The sequence below is a fragment of the Acyrthosiphon pisum genome, chromosome A3 (genome assembly GCF_005508785.2).
Source record: "Acyrthosiphon pisum isolate AL4f chromosome A3, pea_aphid_22Mar2018_4r6ur, whole genome shotgun sequence".
NCBI classification, from domain to species: Eukaryota; Metazoa; Arthropoda; class Insecta; order Hemiptera; family Aphididae; genus Acyrthosiphon; species Acyrthosiphon pisum.
The window spans coordinates 35,829,195-35,850,071 of record NC_042496.1 but is presented as its reverse complement, the minus strand read 5'-3'; the positions used below and the strand labels follow the sequence as shown (position 1 = coordinate 35,850,071).

General features: G+C 28.2%; 1 protein-coding gene across 2 annotated transcripts in view; it reads right to left on the bottom strand.

The window, feature by feature from the left end:
* Window positions 1-20,877, bottom strand: part of LOC100164031 (ecdysone-induced protein 74EF) — a 133,908-nt gene that overhangs the window by 75,547 nt on the left and 37,484 nt on the right. For both annotated transcript variants that reach the window (XM_029491578.1, XM_029491579.1), the window contains exons 2-6: window positions 20,771-20,854; window positions 17,289-17,479; window positions 17,015-17,209; window positions 15,250-15,379; window positions 12,320-12,430 (exon numbers count right to left, since the gene is read on the bottom strand). In XM_029491578.1, the coding sequence (XP_029347438.1) occupies window positions 12,320-12,430; window positions 15,250-15,379; window positions 17,015-17,209; window positions 17,289-17,363 (511 nt within the window). In that variant the 5' untranslated portion in view covers window positions 17,364-17,479; window positions 20,771-20,854. The remainder of the gene's footprint in view (window positions 1-12,319; window positions 12,431-15,249; window positions 15,380-17,014; window positions 17,210-17,288; window positions 17,480-20,770; window positions 20,855-20,877) is intronic.

The following is a 20,877-nucleotide window of genomic DNA, read 5'->3' as shown; positions in this document are numbered from 1 at the left end:
CATTCATCATACACACCAAATTAATATTTAATTCGTTGGATAAATAATTTACAGAAACGTAGACACGTTGTGCGTTTACATTTTATAAATCAGCTGTCACTGGCTGTCAGCTGGTATATCCATCACGACGTGATATTTAAATGCGTATTGTGCAAATCATCAGGAGTATAATACCATAGTATGATCAACAAGTGTTCATAAAATGTACTGGATAAGTATATAATAAATTATATCCTTGGTGGATTAGGCGTTATTCACTAAGTTTTCATGAAAAATGATTTGACGGACAAACATTTTGCAATTATCGTGTACAATTCTAATGAGGACGTAACATTAATAAATAAATAAATTAACACATTTTTTAATATTGATCGAAGCGGATTATAATACAATTAATTGTTACACAGGATCGATTAGTATAAATCAATTTTTATGTTTTACACAATGGAAAACTATTTTATGTTATTTGAAGCTGCACGGTATATATATGCACGGCACAAGACAAATGTAGACATTTTTGATAATGGCGTTTATAATAGGTATTACCTACACAATACGATTATAGACACTTTTAATATTCGTTTTAATTTGCAATGTGAAATATGGAAAAATAGGGCAACAAAGTTAGATGGCCAAAAAAAAAATAAAAAGGAATTGGTATTGACATTAGTGAAATTTCATCCTGCAGGGCTGTTGCTATAGCGGTGCTCGGAGCTGTCGTCATGGTGATGGAAAACCAGCGCGGCATGGTCTCAATCGAAAAATCCCAAACTACCCGAAGCTGAGGTGATTGCACTCAGGTCCAATATATAACGATAATGATGAAATGACGTACACACCGAGGCCTTGACCCTGAGCGTGCGCTTTCGCTTGTGATGTAAAAATTGATCAAAAACTTTTCTGCGCGGAAACTTGCAAGTCGTAGCAGTATACGTGCGAGGTGTTTTACCGACAGCTGTCCAACCAAATGGCTTCAAATTTCTCTTTTTTCAAAAATGTTTTTTTTTAAGGGTGTCTGGCTATTTATTATAGAACAAAAATACAGTCAATTTCAAGTTAAGTTACGAGGCGGCTTTAAACAGGCAGTACGAAAAATCAAACCATGTCAACGATCAAAAACGACTTGACAGGAAAACGATTAGGTATATACCTAGTAGAATTGTCGGATTTTGATAATTTTTTTTATTATTTGAAAGAAAAAAACTTTATACCTTTATAAAGGTTACATTTAATTCTGGTTTATTAATTAACTTTTAATAGCACTAAAAAACTTTTATATTGATAAATTTCAATATGCTCAAAAATATGAGATTATTTTTACTTTATTTGATACAACTTCTGAAAATAGAGTTTTTTCATTCGGAATCCACGCGATCTGTTTAGTCTTAACTCTTAAGCTTTTAAAAAAAAAATCATGTTTCAAGAGTCGTAAGAGTTTTTTTTTAATTGTTTCTTATAAAATGTCGGTATCTTTGATTCCCCAGATTTTATATGCATGCATAATGTAATAGTATATAAATATATCATTTTTATGATCATGAGTTAAATGAAATACATATTAGATATAAAATATAGCAGCTGCTTAGTGCTTATGTAACGTTTATCCGGTCGAATTTAATTACATTTACTGCAAATAATAAAATATGTTTTTCCAATTCATCGCTGTTATGATAATATATTTTACATTTATATAATTATCTGACATCAACGTATCTGACTGGAAAAATGTGACGAATTTCCTAATCGTATCGTAGTTTTATTATCGAGATTGTCAATAGTTGCCAAATAAAAGTTTATTTATTTTGAAGCATTTCCATAACTCATGATATAGTTCTTATTGCTATAGCCTAAATAAATAGGTATTGTATCAATGAGAACTTTATTTTGTATAAAAAGTTACATTTTAATTTTTAGAAATACTAATAAATACACTCAATATAATTTAAGTAATGTATTATATTATTGATAAATATGATGTTTGAGTAAGCCAGACTTTTTAAAAACGATAAAAACTACAGATATTTATGACGAATTTTATCGAACGCAATTCTCAAAGATCGTTCTTTAAAATGTAAACTAAGGTGAATTTAAGGAGTGGAATATGAGGGCTAAGTCCTCATATGATACTATATTTACATATCAAATAACCTTTATCGTTTATTATAATTTAATATTTGAGATGTTGTACCTGTACATTAAGGTATTTTATAGGTTACCACTTTTTAAAATCATACGTGTATTTATTTATTTATTTATTGCTAAGACTGATATTATCTCACAATTTAGGTTAACATTTAGTGTCTCGCCCCACACCAATTTTTCATTTCTAGTTCATCTACTTCCATAGGCTATAAAAATGATTTTGTATATTTTAAAATGTTTAAAATTAATTTGCCGATTCGTATTTTATGGATACGCGAGAAAAACGAATTCAACTGGTACTTTAGAGAAAATAGCAGACAACAAATTAATTATTACCACGTATATTTATTCAACTTTTATGACAACTTAACAATTTTGAAAATCGCGAAAATGTTAGGAGCCTAATGTATTATAGACTATAGTCGACTAGGACCGTTTTTTGGAACACCAGCTCAGGCGGTGAAAATTCTAGGTTTCATCACCGGTCGGAAAACCTGCACTCAGCTCAGCACCTCCATATATCCGAAGAGGGTAATGACCTAGGCGCGAGCGTATGTGCCGGGGAAGAAGACGAAGAGAGGAAGAGGAGAGGTCTGAGTGCATGATCCGGTTGTGCACGCGTGAGGGGCGGCGGAGGCGGTCGTTATGTGGCCGACGACGAAGACGACGTGACAATAAAAACTACACACAATAACATATAGCAATATATAGTTATAATAATGGTGACATGCGAGCGGTGGTGCGGTATTGTAAGAGAAAGAGAAAGAAATAAAGAATGAATAAACGAATTTAAAATAAAAACTATTTCGAACCGCGAATGGGCCACGCGATAATAAGACGGCAATGATAATTTACCTATACATGGATATGAGATGCAATGAGTCTGTAAGGAGTGAAGTGGTGTTCTGTAAATTTTTCGAGCGACCGGAGGCTGCGGAATTGCAAAAAGTAAAGACTTCAGCGACGGATAGTGTCGGTTGGCTTAACTAACCAGTTTACATAATATGTATATAATATTATATTGTATAACTCGGTCAAAGTCGTCTCCGCTCGAGCTCGTTAGGCGTTGAAAACTGTTAGGAGTGTGGGTGGGCGGCTAGCCTGCCTACGGAATGTAACAGAAGTAGATGCTGAGAGTTTTTAGCTTTTTTCGAATGATTTTTCAAATCCATTTCGTAAAAAAAATAACTGCAAATTTGTGTTTTTGACAAACGCGAATGTAGGTAGCACTGATATTGTGTACACATTGTAATATACCGCTGAAGACATTTTTGAGACGATCAAACGAGTTTTCGTTGTGACAATAGCCTATACAGGGACAACGATTTGATTACATTTCTTAAGCAATCTAGGGAATAAACAGGAAATTTAAAATCGATTTAACGCAATATATCTCACGGTGCATGCATACTAAACATTACAATATTTTAATTTGCCTAAGACATGATGTATACGTAAGCAAGTAATCAACTTACTAAAAAAGAGCAACATAATGACATATTGAAATATATTTATATACATTTATTATATATGTTTTGTTTGTCGGATTTCCTAGAAAAAACATTTTGTATTTAGTATATTTGCATTTATTAAAAACACATAAACTTGCCTTACTCTAAACATCCGGATGGCGTGATTATTATGTGTGGTATATATTATTTTAGGTTTCAAGTGATGAACAAAAAAAAATTATAAAAACATTAAGCACTGTGTGTATATGTATAAATCAACAAAAAGCCATGTTTATAAACACGGTTCTATTACTTTTTTTTCTCGATGCCGACAAATAAATCATCGAAAATGTTCTCACTAGGTAATTTAAATTTTACTGATATATTTGGTTTTTATTCCAGCGAAAGAAAAAAGCTATACGATACGCATTTAAGGATTAATTAATTTATACAAAAAATTATTGTTATTATATACGATAACGATATATTTTTATGAATTTCATCAGAGTTATACCATATAATTGTTATTTCCGTTTTCATAATAGGTATGATAATAATATTTAGAATATCACAAAGTTATCGAATTATCAAAATATAATGCCGAGAAAATAAAAGAACATTTCAAAAATGAATGTCAGACTAGTTTGTGAAATTATCGTACAACGTGTTTGTTAATATTTGTCGTAAGTAATTTTTGCGGAAATTGTTCAAAAAATATTATCAGGTGCAATGCCACAATTACATTTTTATCATAATCTACATGATGTATCTATATAATATAAGAAAATATAAAATAATATTACCATATGTTTATATCTATTTGGTGCATTACTAGTGTGGAAAATTAAATATTGAATACAACTAAATATACAGTAGGTATTAGAACAAACTATGTAAGTACTAAGTACTCGTATTTTTACTTCTTATAGTAACCAAAATAAAATATAAAATAAGTAATAACTAATAACTAATAAGTAATAAAACAATTTACGAAGACGATTTATTATAGTACGTAAATTTCGCTCGTAAAAGTGGGTGCATGTGCTGACCGATTGTTTAAACAGCCTATATAAATATATACTCTGTCTATATAACCTACAAAATACGCTGTTCAAATGTTAGCTGATGATAAAATATCTGATAAGTAATAATATTCTGTTGGCTTCTTTAATAAAGTATACACTCGATTTTATCTGACAAAGTAATCATGAATATTATACACCAATCTATTATATTTTAATACATTTTGAACTGATAAAATAAAATGAAATAAACGATCCTTTATATTATAATATTATGTAGATAAATATAACGGTTTACCTATCCATTTTTTCCTACACGTGTTTATCGGCTATGCGACTAATATAGAGAGTCTAATAATAGCTTATTTAAAGATTCTAACTAATTTGTTGGGTCTGTGTAGGTACAAGAGGTTTTCAATTAAATTTTCTTACCAGTAACAAAACAATATAATAATTTGTATTATACCTACGTATTACGTTAGAATGATAACATCGATATTGTTAAAAAACTATTTATTTATTCAAGGTAGTTGGAAACGAAGATAAGTACGTTTTGAATATAAGGAAGTTTGTATCGGCTTATAATTTATTTCTATATAGGTATAAGGTAATATAGTTATTAGTTATACAGGAAATAATTTGTCTTATTAATATTTACACAACGTCACAATAATTGAATATACCATTAGGCATTAGGTATACCAACATAATTATACGTAGGTACGCAAATTATTACTTAATTATTATTACCCACATTGTTACCGTATTATTGCTGTATATAATACTATAACATATTATTAACATTTAAATTTGTAATTGTAACACTTATATAATTAATTGGGTTGTGTCAATTTTGAATTTCAAAATAAATTGTAGTGATACACGTTAAAAATCGTAGGAGCTCATTATATTAGTTCAGTTTTTATGATTGCGTAAACAATCGAAATACAAAAATTAAACTTTAATGTAGGTAGGTATAATGCATGTGTATACCTACCTAATAATAAAATGAAGATATATTATCTAGTTTAATAATATTAAAACAGTCGGCCATGTGCCCAATAATAATTCATACATTAAACATGCATAATGTAAGTGGTTTTTTTGAAACCATATAGAAACCAGTTCCTCATTACTTTCGCAAACGCGCTCTATGTCTACAGGGTGTCAGGGCGCAAATACAAGTAATCTGACATCAAACGTAAAGTATTTAAACCTGTGTTTAGAAAATGGTGTGAGTTACTTCATATCGTTATTACTTATTAGTTATTTTAACAAACGCATAAAAACAAAATAAAAATCTACGAATACTAATAAAAGGGAGAAAAATTAATATTCTATTGATTAACTTTTAAATATTGATTCAATCCTTATTCCTTTTATAGGTAGATGTGGCGATGAGAATTATAAAAAATATTATTATATTAAATTATTATGTATAAATGAGTCGAGATTAATAAAGAATAGTTTTAATTAAATTCACTTTGATGAATTTTAAATTAATAAGGGCTCAAAAACTATTGAACATCGATACGTACAACGTATATGTAGATAACGTTATGTAGCCATGTAGGGACTTATGTACAATAGTTTTATTTAACAAAAATAAAAACTTTTTATAAAATGTTCGAAGAAATTGAAATGTTAGGAAATATTGTTGTCTTTTGAACTGAATAACAATAATAACAACAATCAAATTACCACCGTAATTACGGATAAGCACATAATAGGTGTAGGTACTTAGTGAACACGCCAAACGGCCAGACAAAAGGGAAAGGATATTATTTTTAAAATATCGTAAATAATCGTTTCGTTTGGATGAAGAGGAGGTAATGTACGATATAGGTGTAAATAAAGAAAATAGACTTATTGTAACTAACAACAAAGTTCCGCAAGAACCAAGAACCCGAAGTCTTAAAAAAACTGTAGTTATCCTTGTCCCAAAATCTGCTGGCTTTCACCATTAGTCTCAAGGTGATCGTTATTTTAGGAAATGTAATGCATGTCGGTCGGTGTTGTGCAAACACACGCGGATTTTACGCCTGTTAATCACGTTTGCGCTGCGAAGTCCTTCCTGAGGCAGCATGCGCGAAACAAATAATCCCACTACAATATACATATATAACATAGCCATATAGGTATAATATATAAATAATATATACCTAATACGCGTTACGAAGAACAAACGGAAACAGACCGGAACAGCCATCAGATGTCTGCTGCAGCACGATATATAAAAAATTGATAATGACCGGGTTCACCGTATAAACAACTCGTCTGCCGGTTTGAGGGTTTAAAATAGATGACATATTATCGCACAGGTTTAAAAAACAACATATCGAACGCGATGGAGCTTAAAGATGTAACATATATACAATAATTAAACGCTGGTGCTGCCGCGTTGGCATAGATAAACGTTTATATTTGCATAAATATAAACATAACATTATTCGTGATTATGCTAGTTTTGATTTATCTTGGTTTTACATGCGTCACGTGTAATTTAAATATTTAATAAAAAGCGGAATTAACATTAAACAAATAATTTGTATATAATAATATATATATAACGTGTAGCAGTGTACACGCCGTCTGTTTGACATGAAATACAAATCTCTCAGAACACGCAGATTCGGATAAATGTATCATTTTCTCATATATATTATTTTTGAACGGTTTGGATAAATCAAACCTTTCTGTATAGGCGTATAGCGTAAACAGAATCGATATAGTGTGAAGTATCGTTCTAAAAACTTAATAACCCTCGAGTGGCGTTTGTAAGCATTATATATATAATCACTAGCGGTGTATACATAAGCAAGCTGCCACATAGTGTACCGTATATTTTTTAAAAGTCTCGAAAAATGTCTTCATTCCTCATCGTGTATATACGCACGTCCGGTAGACACGAAACAGGGTTCGTATTCTTATTTCTTAATATTCACTTTAACAGCTGCGCTAAATTTATATAACGCCTATCTGAGGTGTTAGCTCCATATCAGTATAATATGCGGATGCCAAAAATATTACACAAACCGTAGGTAATATGTTATAGTCCTGCAGCAGTGTAGCTAATATGCAGCCACTGCAAACCCCAAACAATTAAAAATGTATTAAACACAATTTATCGGACCGGTTACAAGATAGTTTACCGGCTATGCCGGAGTTGTAAAAAAAGTTCTTTCATCATCACACCTAAATCTTACAACATTTGTGAGCGTGATCAAGCCCACCTTTTTCACATGAAATTCTATAAAACGTCTGAAACAGTTAGCACGGGTAGATCCGGCGTTTTATTTTTTAAGAGGACGCCACACCCTCGTACACGACGTCTTGTCTTCATCTTAAAAATGTACACATACCAAATTTGTATTTAGCAGTTCTAATTTTGTGTAACTAAACAAGTTATTGTTAACACAATATTTTAAAAAATCATAATACTATAATTAGGTACGTTCTTCAACTCGGATGGTTTTTGTGACTATTTTTATCTTTTGCCATTAAGTAAATCATTTCACATTTTTAAAAATTATTCAAAATATTGAAAAGCAAAACTGATAACTCTAGACGAATTAAGTACTACCGAGATCATTCTACAGCCGTCGGAGTCTATAATCTATATCATTGACTTTTTTGCCTTTTTTACGCAACGAAGTTTATAAGAACTTGCCAAAATCAAACTCGTATTTACGCGCGCTTGTATGTGTATACTAGATTTTATAGTATTCTTTCGATCGCTATAGCAGTAGACCCCCGGGCGACGAATAGAATTTTGGTTTATTGCAGGGTCATCGGCATCCGGGCATCCGGTAGCCCCCGCTATAGTGTACACCGCGATACACAATGCGAACATATTATGTTTTATATACCACAGACACACACATGAGCACAAATAGACGACGAAGAAGAAGCAAAGAAGATTGTAATATGCAGCAGTCGTTGATTGGCAACCGGTTTCTCATGAATCTAATCATGTGCATGCGCCACCGTTGTCGTCTTAATGTGTATCCATCGCGCCAGAAATAATAATAATAATAATCACTCCACGACGGTGCGGCAAATCGAAATCGAACGAAACCCATTGTCCGCTGGAGTCCCTATTGTGTCCTCCCGATTGAAATGGATTCCGTCCCCGAGGCGAATTACTCGCTAATTAAACCTGATGCGGACGCCACTATTCTTATACACAGCGTATATTATATTGCACATAGAAAATTTAAGATGAATGAACTGTGAAGACGACGAACGCGTTCGAAAAATATAAGCGCAATGCACATTTTCAACACACTCGGCCCAGACGTCCAGTAGACTGTATAAGCAGCAGATATCTGCAGGTATATAAATATAAGTATAATACGACGTATCGCCTATATGTTTTAGAGTGAGCGTAGAACATAATGATATAATAGTAATATTATTATTATTATTATTATTATTGTTAATATTATAGACAGTATACATTGTTAAGAAGGCGGCGCGTGTATGATTCACTGCGAGAGAGACATTCCGGACGTATAATATTATTATCACTGGAAGCCGGACGAAAAATCGTTAGCGCCGGATCCCGCGCTCCGCGAGTTCCGGTGAATGGCTGCGCGCGTACCTATACGATGTTTGTAGCTGACAAAGAGCTGCAGCGCGCGCAGAAGAATTTTGCAATCCAGACACCTCATTTGGATCGAATCCTTACGCGTTATAATATAATAATGGACAGTATTACGTGCGTCTCGTCGCTAGATTTTTTCCCGAATTCCAACGAAATCTCTCGTAATGAATTATATCATTTTTATAGCTTCAAACCTTTTAGAAAGACTTGGAGTGAAAAAGACAGAAGAAACTAAAAATAATTGTAAACAATTTCTCGGTATTATAATGCGATCGCCGATAATTTTTGTAAGTCAATGTTAATCAAATCTGTTTCTTCGGTTGGTGATTCATTAAATATTTCTCAAGCGATGACCGCACGAAGTTTACTGATATTTATTTAATCAAGAATATGTACCTATACTTAATTTCTTGCACTACACACACAAATTTCAGTCAGTAAAATAAATAATTCAACTGGGATCTAATAGGATTTCTTGGATAATAAAATATCAATAAATATAATATATTATGTGCCACCTATTTCCTATTAGTATTAAAATAATTTGTGTCAATAAAATCATAACATAAATGAATAAAAGAAATGTTTCTTAAATTATTATCGTTACATAACACTCAATTATACACGATAAATAAATTGAATTAAGAAGTAATTAAGAACTTAATAAATATGTATATCTAATTTACGAGTATTATAATAATAATATAGTTAGAAATATTCAAATATATGATTATTTTATTTACGATTTAAAAAAATGTGTTTCAAATTTGAATGATAAGTATTTTAATATCATAGTATATAATATATTATATTATATAAGTTTACATACCTAACAAATGTATAACTATTAACTATACGTGGAAAAAGCCAAGCGCATTATCAAACTTGGCCAACGGGTTTGTTGAAACTCATAATGAACTCATTGGTAGTATTGTAAGTTATAGCCCTATAGGTAACTCGTATAATAATCATGCACCAGATGACTGTTGCGCGACCCGCGTGCTGGCTACTTAGTCGTGATAATAAATAGTGAATGATGATGCATAATATTATATTTAAATCAAAAAACATTATGTTATTTTTCGAAACGCTCGTCAAAAACCACATAGTTTTAGTTCAGACCCATCCCAGAAACGCATAGCGTATTATACAGGTTTTTATTTAAAGACTGTAATTTTCGATATCTAAATGATAAAGTATGTGCAACTGTGGAGGGGGTATATATAGAAATAGAGATGATAATAATAATATAAATTATAATGAGTGATTAAGAGAACGTTATATTATTATTTATTATGCCTCAGGGCGTCCAGCCCACCTTTTTATAAACATATTATATCATAAATGTATTATAATATGTTGTACAATAATCCACTGTTGGTATTATTATTATTATTATATTTTGATACCGACCAAAAATAATTATTTTTTAAATATTTCGTGTCTTCGTTTAATATTAATAATGAACACTTACACAATTTCCAATATTTTTAAAAGAGTTAACGAGTAGGAGGTACCTACACTATTAAACTGCCTACCAATATTATATTATATTAAATATGAAATAAAAATGCACTGCCAAAAAGGGGTCTTTGTATTATATTGTCATTTTTAATACGAACCCTATTACTTATAATAGTACCTATACCTAAACTATAATTCTGTGATAAGAATAGGTAAGAAATTGTTTTCATAATATAATAAATAATTATCTAAAAAGTTTGAACCATGTAAAAATACAACATTCGATATTTCAATATGAGGATTGAGAGCCGATATAATATGTTTTGCAGCTGTGTTGATTCAAATAGAAAATACAAGTATTATTCAAAACAAGCTGTTACGTATATTAGACCAACGAAATCAAACTTTTATAGATTCAACGTCAAAACGAAAAATATGTACTTTAAATATAAATATAATATATATTATATACTTTAGATTTTTGAGTGCGTTGTGATCTGTGTGTAGAAGACTACTGAAAAATATGGTTTTTGAATATTTATAAATGCTTTATTAGATTGACTGTAATCTGTAACTGATTATGTATAACAATTATTAAAGCCAACCATAGCCAAACAGATATTAATTGTGCATACAATCATGATTCAGATATTTATTCTTGTTTAATTGCCACTAATGTATTCCAAGTTATAACTAAACTGCCAATTGTATCTGAATTCTGAATTAATAATATTAATATTGATTTTAAACAAAAAAATTGAAGTAATTTACTATTAGCTTAACCACAAATTAGTATAATTAATTAAGACGACGTCACACCCACAAGTGTTGTTTCCGTATTACACACGTAAGACATAGAAAAACGCGTTTACGCAATCTGAGTAGAACTCGCTCTATTTTGGGTTTAAAGTAAAAATACCTATTATAAAATTGAATTGTGACAATATTTCTAAGGGCAAGTAGTCGCGTATTTTCCATTATAGGTACCCAACATAAGGTTTATTAGAAATAGAAAAAAATTTCAACATTTTAAAAATACCTTTAACTTTTCAAAATTTAAATTTATTATATAATTTTAAAACTTCAACGCATAAATTGATAAGTCACACAAATGGTGGTTTTAAAAAAACATTTATACATACTTATGGAATATTTTACATAATATTTGAAAAACATTTTTAGAACAGCTAGCGCTATCTATTCTTCAATACAAAGTAAAATTAAAACTGTATAAAATTATAACTAACTTTTATCTAATCAAATTTTTAGTAATCAAATACTCAAATGTTATTACTTATTGCTATTATGTTTGGAAGTCAATTTTATTATTGTTTTCCAATATATTTATAATTTTATATTAAAGGATTTAATAAAATCATTGTGATCATCACTGTATTTAACAGTTAAGTCCCTAATAGAAGATTTAGTAGGTACTTCAAGACTTCAAGAGTTAATTAAAAGTAGGTACCTAGTGTCTGCTTGCACTCAAACAAATTAAACAAAAATAATTACACTTATTGAAGAGGCATCAAGGCCCTTCCCATAAGTTCGCTGACTAACTTTTAAGTATTAAATTATCAAAGTGATTGAGACAATCATTCAATCATTTATAACTTATAATATAATGTACCTACCTATATCATTTATCGAAGGTTCTGTCTTGATGTACTTGTTTTGATTGATGAACATATCTGAATTTTGGTTTAAACTTGGATTTAACTGAGACACAGGATTCAAAAGTTTTTCTAAATCATAAAACAATACAAATATTAATTTGATTTAAAATATAATATTAATTATTACATTAATTAAATTTTTTTTCAACAACTGTCCATAATATGTAATTATTTCAAACCTCAAACCACACAATAAATAATTATAATTTTACAACTTAAATTAAAGCCAAAAGGTACCTATTGAGTATTTATAAATTATCATATTTTTAATTTAGTTTACAGAACCTAATTAAGAAATATAAATAAGTACCTATTTGTATTTACGCAAAATAAAAATATACCATTATATACGCATTATAAAATAAAAATATACCTGCTTAGTGTATCCACATTTTTTAATTTTTAGCATATAAAATATCATGATAATATAAAATATTAATATTGCAGTGTACAATCATGTAAGAAATATGTATATATATGCGATTAAATTCATTTCACATAAAGTATTCAATCAAAGTTCAACAATGATATATGTTCAGTGGATTCCACTTAATGTGGACACGTTAGGACCAAACTCATTTTTCCACATTAAGCGGTTGGTCATTTAAACCGAAATTATTTATTTAGTATACATTGGAATTTTGCTGAATTGTTTTATATATATAGACACCAAGCATTACTATCTAGCATAGTCCTTAATGATTTTATCAAATATCATAATATTGGAATTATATATTATGGGGGTTTGAAAATTGTCGTGAATAACATTAATGATTAATCTATTATTTGTAAAATTTGTCCGAGTATAGTAATATATACCTAGTTTAAATATTACATATATTTTATATATTTTTTAAAACCATTACTTAGGAGTAAGGACTAATATCTTTAGAATATAAAATTTAATAACAAAAAATAGGAAAGTATTCAAACATATTTAAAATCTGTTAAATAACAAAATCTGCTCTAAAAATTACATTAGAAAAGGGCTGTTATTATTTAAAAGAAAAATAATTTGTGTAAATACATGACACTCTATAAATGGGAAACCTTAAGTTGGGTCTCGAGATGTTGGATCGCTTAAATTAAACAGGAGTTGTGTTTGTGGTGTTATTTAATAATACTTGAATTGGGTCCGTGATAATATTTTAATAAATAAATAAATAAATAAATAAATAAATTAGATAAATATAATGATTAGCTCCTAGCAACAACTTGAGCAAAAATCCAAATGCATTATTTCTTACTAATATTTGGGCTGAATTAACTGCAACCCCAAATCGTACCACAAATATGTGTGAAAGTTTTCATGTAAAATTAAATGGAAGTTTTGGTGCAGCTCACCCAGGCATTTTTGTTTAGTAAAAATGTTACTTTGAATTTAGAGTGGAATTTACATATAAGTATATCACTTCAGAACTCAGCAACACGGCCAAAAAAAAACAATAGAAAAAGGAAAATGTTTAAGAGAAAAAATGCTTAGTTTTACCAGTGGAGAACTGAATTGGTTAAGTTTTGTAAGATGTGTCTTTTAAATTTCTTCCTTAATTTAAACTATATTGCAATGAAAATATTAATAATAAAAAGAAAAAACAAAACATTTTAAGCTAAAATTTAGTTAATTTAATATTTTAATAATTGTGTAGATCAGTCCGTATCATAACCTTAAGGTACGTAACCTACGCAGGGAGTCTCCTGGATAACGCTAATAAGCTGGACCCAACTCGTACTAGCTAAAATACGTCTGGACCCAATTTATTCAGTATTTGAAATGTGGGACACAACTGGAGGTTATTATTATAAATGGTATACAAATTTTAGTAGTTAAGTATTTGAAAATATTGTCTTTAAGTATACTTCAGAATTTTAAAAATTAGAATTTGGATAAATGTAGGTTAAAATGGTGAGGAAGCCTAACATAAATAATATAATAAAATAAAATAAAACTTATCATTAATATATATAAGTTAGCTAAGTATACACATAAACCTGATATATTTTGTAGATTAATGTTTTGAAATCGAACAATGTTAAATAGTTTTTAAATAGGTATATAAGTATTATAAAAAGTAGTGTTTAATTTTTCAAAAAATTGAGCACTTAAAGTCATGTTTAAAATTGTAATTTTTTTTTTTTTTGAGTATAGTAATAAGTATTATAATAATAATTATAATACCTACCTAACTATAAAATTAAATAGGTACTCATTATAATTATTATATGGTTAATATATATTATATTACCAATGTTCCCCCATTATTACTAAATTAATAGCAGGTAGTTAACAATTTAACAATGATTAGAACATGCTATTATAATAGATATGCTAAGTTCAAAGTTGACTGTTATCAGATAGGTAAGTATTTTAGAATATTGAACCCATTGGCCATTACAAATCTGTCCATATTTTGATCCAAACAAAACAAAAATAATAATTCCATGTAGAGTATTGTTACATAACAATTATGTTTTCTTAATAACTATTAGATGTAGGTATGCTGTTATAGTGTTATTATTTGTGTATATTTGCATACACAAATGTTAATTAAGTTTTATTATAATTTATAACCATATTATATAATTCTTTGTATTCTTATGTATTACTGTATTAGGTATTTTTTTCTATATTATTAATACTAAGCTTTTTTAAACTATAAAATATTTTTTGGGGGTTAGTCATATAAATTTAAACATAAGACTCCACCAAAAATATAAACAATAGATTAAATTACTCATATGAGCAAATTGTAAAGTGGTTTGATACATTTACAGACATATATATTGTATGTTTCAAACTGTAGATTTGAATTTTTCTTTATAAAAAATTACTCATTCTAATTTATGGGTACATATCACATAATCTTGTATAAGAGCATGTATGTATGTACCTGCAAGCAAAGGATTTGCAGTGGTAATGTTGAATTTCTTGCCAGCATTTGTGCGTTGCAGTTCTTGGAGTAATGCAACTGCAGCATGGTTTTTGTTACCCGTTGACATAACATTATTGTTATTTTCTTCCTGTAAAATTAAAAATATATTTTATACACATTTTATATCATAAACATAAATTAAAATGGTTTTTTTTATTTGCTTCTTTAATTTAATACAGCATTTTTAGCATTTTAAGGCAAAAAATAATATATGATTCTAAATATTACAATTTAAAAGTTGTTAAATAAAAAAGCTAGACAATTTGATATAAGAAATTATGTTGTAAAATTTTAATGAAGAGGAGTGATGATAAATCATATTATTTTAAAATAACCATATTATTTAACAGAGGATGTAATACCCACATGTGTATTGTATTGTAGAACATAATACATTTGTTAGTTATAATTTAGAGTGGGTTGACCTATTATCAAACTTAAGAGTAAAAATATTAATTAAATTTACAATATTAAATTTTTAAGCACTGTGAGTTTTTAAATTTTAATATTTTAAATTTTATACATACTTATAACTTTTTTACAAATAGTTGAAATATCATAAAAACCGACCTAAAACACAGATTATCTTACCTTTAAGTTTAACATTATATCTTATATTAGAGCTTACTACATACAATTGGTAATGCTGAACTCAATTTTACTATACTCTAAGATGGAGACAAGACATGTGGGTATGACACTGTGGTCTGTGATGTTATATTGATATTAATTGTAAATGTTTTATTTTTATTTTTTTTGTATAACAAATAAATAAATAAATAAATAATAATATTTAAAAGATAAGATTTGTTAATATTTTTAATGTGAAGAATATTTGTTACATTTATAAAGTTAGAAGGGTTTTACTTTATTGATAATATGGATTTTAACAAAAAAATATTATTTATTATTATTATTACAAAAAATTCTATTTAGTAGTTGGGCGTTGGGTTTAGGCAATTTAAAATACACAAAAAATAAAAGATTTAGTTTTAATTTGTATTCATCCTTAATTGCTGAGAAAAAATATTTAAATAATAACTTATAATTATTATGATTATTAATTAGAAAATAACAATTTTTTTTTTTAATATTAAGGTAATAAAAAATAATATGTTTTATTTTATCATTTAAAATAATAATATAATAAGAGTTTAAAATTAGGAGTAAATATAGGCAATTTCACAAATATATTTAATAATTTTAGTGTTGAAGTAAGAGAACAATATTAATTTCAACACCATAAGTACAAAATAACAGGTTTGTGAAATTGCCTATATTTACTCCTTATCTTAAATTATTCTTTCATGATTTCAGTGACTTATGTACTATAACAATTTATATTATTATTTTAAATTATAAAATGAAACATTTTATTATCAAAATATTCAAAAGAATATAGTATAATATTTTTTTCTACCTATTAATGAATGATGTATAAAAATTAAACTAAAGCTTTTTAATATTTGTGTATTTTAAACTTTCTATACCCAGCGTCCAACTATTAAATACAGTTTGATTGAATAATAATAAAAGCGAAAAACAAAAATAGTGAGAATATTATAGAGCTCATTTAAATTATAACAAAATTAAAGAATAAAATATTTATTAAATTAAATCAAAAATCGTTAATGATTCATTGATACATGATCGAATATTTTACCGATTGAACCTTTCCTCTCCACTTTGAATTTAATACAGTAAAGCTAATCGGCCCGTTTACCTTTATATCACAATTAACAAAATCGAAAAACTGTTCAAGTAACGCGGACGAGTCGGACAGCTGCTTGAAAATGTCATCATCGCCAGAGTGTTCACCGCCATCCTGGACACTCGATCCTCCTCCGTCTAAAGCGTTGTCTAATTCACTGGATATCTCCGATTGGAGTAGTTCACCGAGACTGGAAACTTCGTTACCCTAAAACGAACATGAAAGTTTAGGTAACATATTGGTCATGTCATCAGATATATCCTTACAATGGAGTTCAACTACTTACAAGACATTCGGTGAAATCGTCAATTTTGGTCTCAGCCTCTGGACACCAGAGTAACACATCGTCCATGAAAGGCATACCTAAACTTGAGATGGCCGATGTCCTTCCAGCGGCCAGTGGCGGGCCGGGAGGTGTAGGTTTCACAAAAGCCAGGATGACAATTAATGAGTCGTGGACCCACGTTTCTTTGATATCTATAATTTAAATTACAATTTAATATTAAAACAAACAGTATGTGATGAAGTGATGAACCAATTAAATTAAATTATAAATATAGATATTATACTGGAACCGTTTATAAATACTCTATTTAATTGTACTATGACGACGATACTAACAATTATGTACGAACTAACAATAATATTTTAAAAAAAACATTGATTTTCGAATGCTTTTATCCACTAGATTATTATTTATAAATATTATTTTAATAAAATATATATACCTACAAAATCCATAGTATACATAGGTAATATAACAGATCAACTAATGGATAGTAACATTAATTTACTATTAGGTACATATTTTGTAAACAATATTCAATTATTTATAAAAAAAAGATGAAATTTATAAACAATATGTATGTTTTATAAAGGTAGATGGATGTGTATAGTAATAAAATATTTCATAGATATATTTTTATTTTCTAACGTCTATTATATAATACTAAATATTATAGGCAGTTTCGTTTTGGATAATTTTTTTACATTGCTTTTATACACAGTACAAATATTGAACATGTTTGGCACACTGCAGTATTTATAATTTTAATAACAACAGGAAATAAAAAAATTAATAATGCAGTAACGTTCAATTTGTTTAACTCCAAAACATGTTTCATAGTTTTAAAATAAAATTGCAATTGTTTGATCAACTTGGCAAAATAAAAGGCCAACCCAAATGTTGATTAAAATCTTGAAAAAGACAGATACCTAGTCTATGAACAAATTTATATAATTAAGTAAAATACCGGTCTATGAAACATATATTATAAAAAATATTTAACGTAACTATTAATAATTGCAAACATATTTTTTAATATTAAAAATAAAATTGCTTAAATATTACCTATATACCTAGTATGTATATAGTTTTTGAAAGTTATTATGAGTAATATAACCAAATAATAAAATTGGGCTTATTCATTTTTAAAATGATTTGCGTTCTAGTAAAATTATCAAAAGTACCTTATAGTTAGTATTCATTAAAGTGTATTAAAATTTGGTTTTTGTTTTAACTAAGCGATTTGGACCATTGAGTATACAGCCGTTTACCTTGGAAGATTACCATATCAATATCTACTACAACTATATTAAATTTAGAAATATTAACACGTTTACGTTTGAGCGTCCTCGGCTATAACTAATAAGCCACACGGCACACACGTTATTATATAATCTAGAAAATTTTTAAAAATATCTCATCTAACAATGAATTATTTAATTGAAATAATAAAGTCGTATTAGGTAAACTTTGTTATGCTTACAGTAAATTAATTACTGATTTGAATAATTTCGAAGTTAACAACTCAATATACTCAAAAAAATAATGATGAGAATAATATATTATGTAACCTTGGACCCGCTTGATTTTTTTTTCAAATAATAAAATATTATATTTGATTATTCTCTATACCTATAGGTACTGGCTTGGAGTTTTACTGCACAGAGAATATGTTATACGGTTTTAATTAAGTAATATAATGGATAAACTACATCGATAGACAATAATAAGGAATTTGAAAAAAGACTTTTATAGATTTACGCTATAGTTAAAATAATCATAGTCAATACCTACTCATTTATAATATTTTCAAAAATGTATACTTAATGTCTTAAATTGATAAAAAGCTAAGACGGTACCACCAACTAATTATTCGTTTTTAAATTGCAAAGAAATAATGATAATCGCGTTAAAAAACGTAATAATTATCAAATTAGAAACAATATTTAGATCAATATTTAATAGTCAAACTCATATACCTACCCGACGGACTTCTATAGTTTTAAAATAGATTTAATAAGAAAATAAAGTACCCTCACACGCATTTCAATAATAGCCGTTTACTTGCATTAACATAATATATTTGTAATATAATATATTTATTTATATTATAACACAACTATACGATGCCTATGTCTATCGTTCAGCTTGTTAGTTATTTATATACCTATAGTATTATAAGTAGTCAGTTTTTTTTATATTGAAACCGGTATCATGACATTTTCATAGTCGACTAATACAGCCATGATTTTTTATTTTGCATATATAAGATATGTTTGAATTTTATACGACAGTAATTTATCACTTAATACTTTCACGTAATTAAAAAAAAACATATATTAACATTAAGTATAGGAACAAGATATTAGGCACCACTTTCGAAAAATAATTGGTTTATCTTCGAAATATTGTTTGATAAGATTAATGTTTTAACTGTTTTATCAAAACATTAAATTTGTTGAATTTTAACAATCATTCGTACGAACCGTTTATATTGTAGTTGTATTGGTGCTAAAATTATTTGACACTAATCTTTCATAATTTATTAAATTTCAATGAAATAGGTACCTACGCGTGGAAGTTAGCCAAGAATAGAAAACCCGTGAACCAATCAAACTGTAGAACAATATTGTAATTAGCGAGTAATTGCCGTTTGCCAGAAATATCCCTTTAAAAACTACGATCATAATAATTGACAGGGTCGGTGTGTTTAAAACGTGTTTTTTTATTTTAAATATATAATATTTTCTTTCGTAGAACATTTCAAGGCTAATATTATATTATAATATTCTAATATTTATATCCATACCCACGTTTAAAACAATTATTTGCGAAACATGAATCATAGACTAATATTATAAACGTATACCTATTAATAGGCGATAGCGGTTTAATTAATATTCGAGTTTACGGTCTTACACGAATACAATAAATTATCAACATTTACACAGGTACCTACCTAAATATTTCGCAATAAGTAACGATAATAATATTATAGTACTTTGTTTGCCAATTTTTTCAAAGAACCCTTGAAAATTTCCAGATGAAAAAGATCACTAGAAACATATTGAATTCGAGAACGGTACAGAGTACAGATCGACCAAAAACATCAGATGTTATAAAGCCTTATAGGCACGATGTAGAGATGTATAACTTCATTATGTTTATCTTTTGTAATGTATATTATCTTCTCTATCTTTCTCTATATCTTCTCTACATTGTGCATTTAGGAAATATATAAATTTAAGGTTATAGGTATATGTCACGGTTGCAGATAACTTGATATTCTATACAATCGTGGTACAATATACCAAGATAATAGTACCTACCTATGGCTATACGAATAGTTTTGTGATATACTGCTATGAATTTTCACATATTATTATTATAATGAGGTTTAGTGAAATAATTATTATTGTTTAAAATCCTATTGGTACAGGTACTTTTGTGGTATAAAATGTTAAAAATAAATAGTTTCTCACCTTATGCGATGCTCCACTTCCGTTGTGGTTCATTGTCTGCTCACGGAGATTGGTTTCCATTTTTCTTTCAAATACATTTCAAGTCTAAAATGAGAAAAAAACGTAGG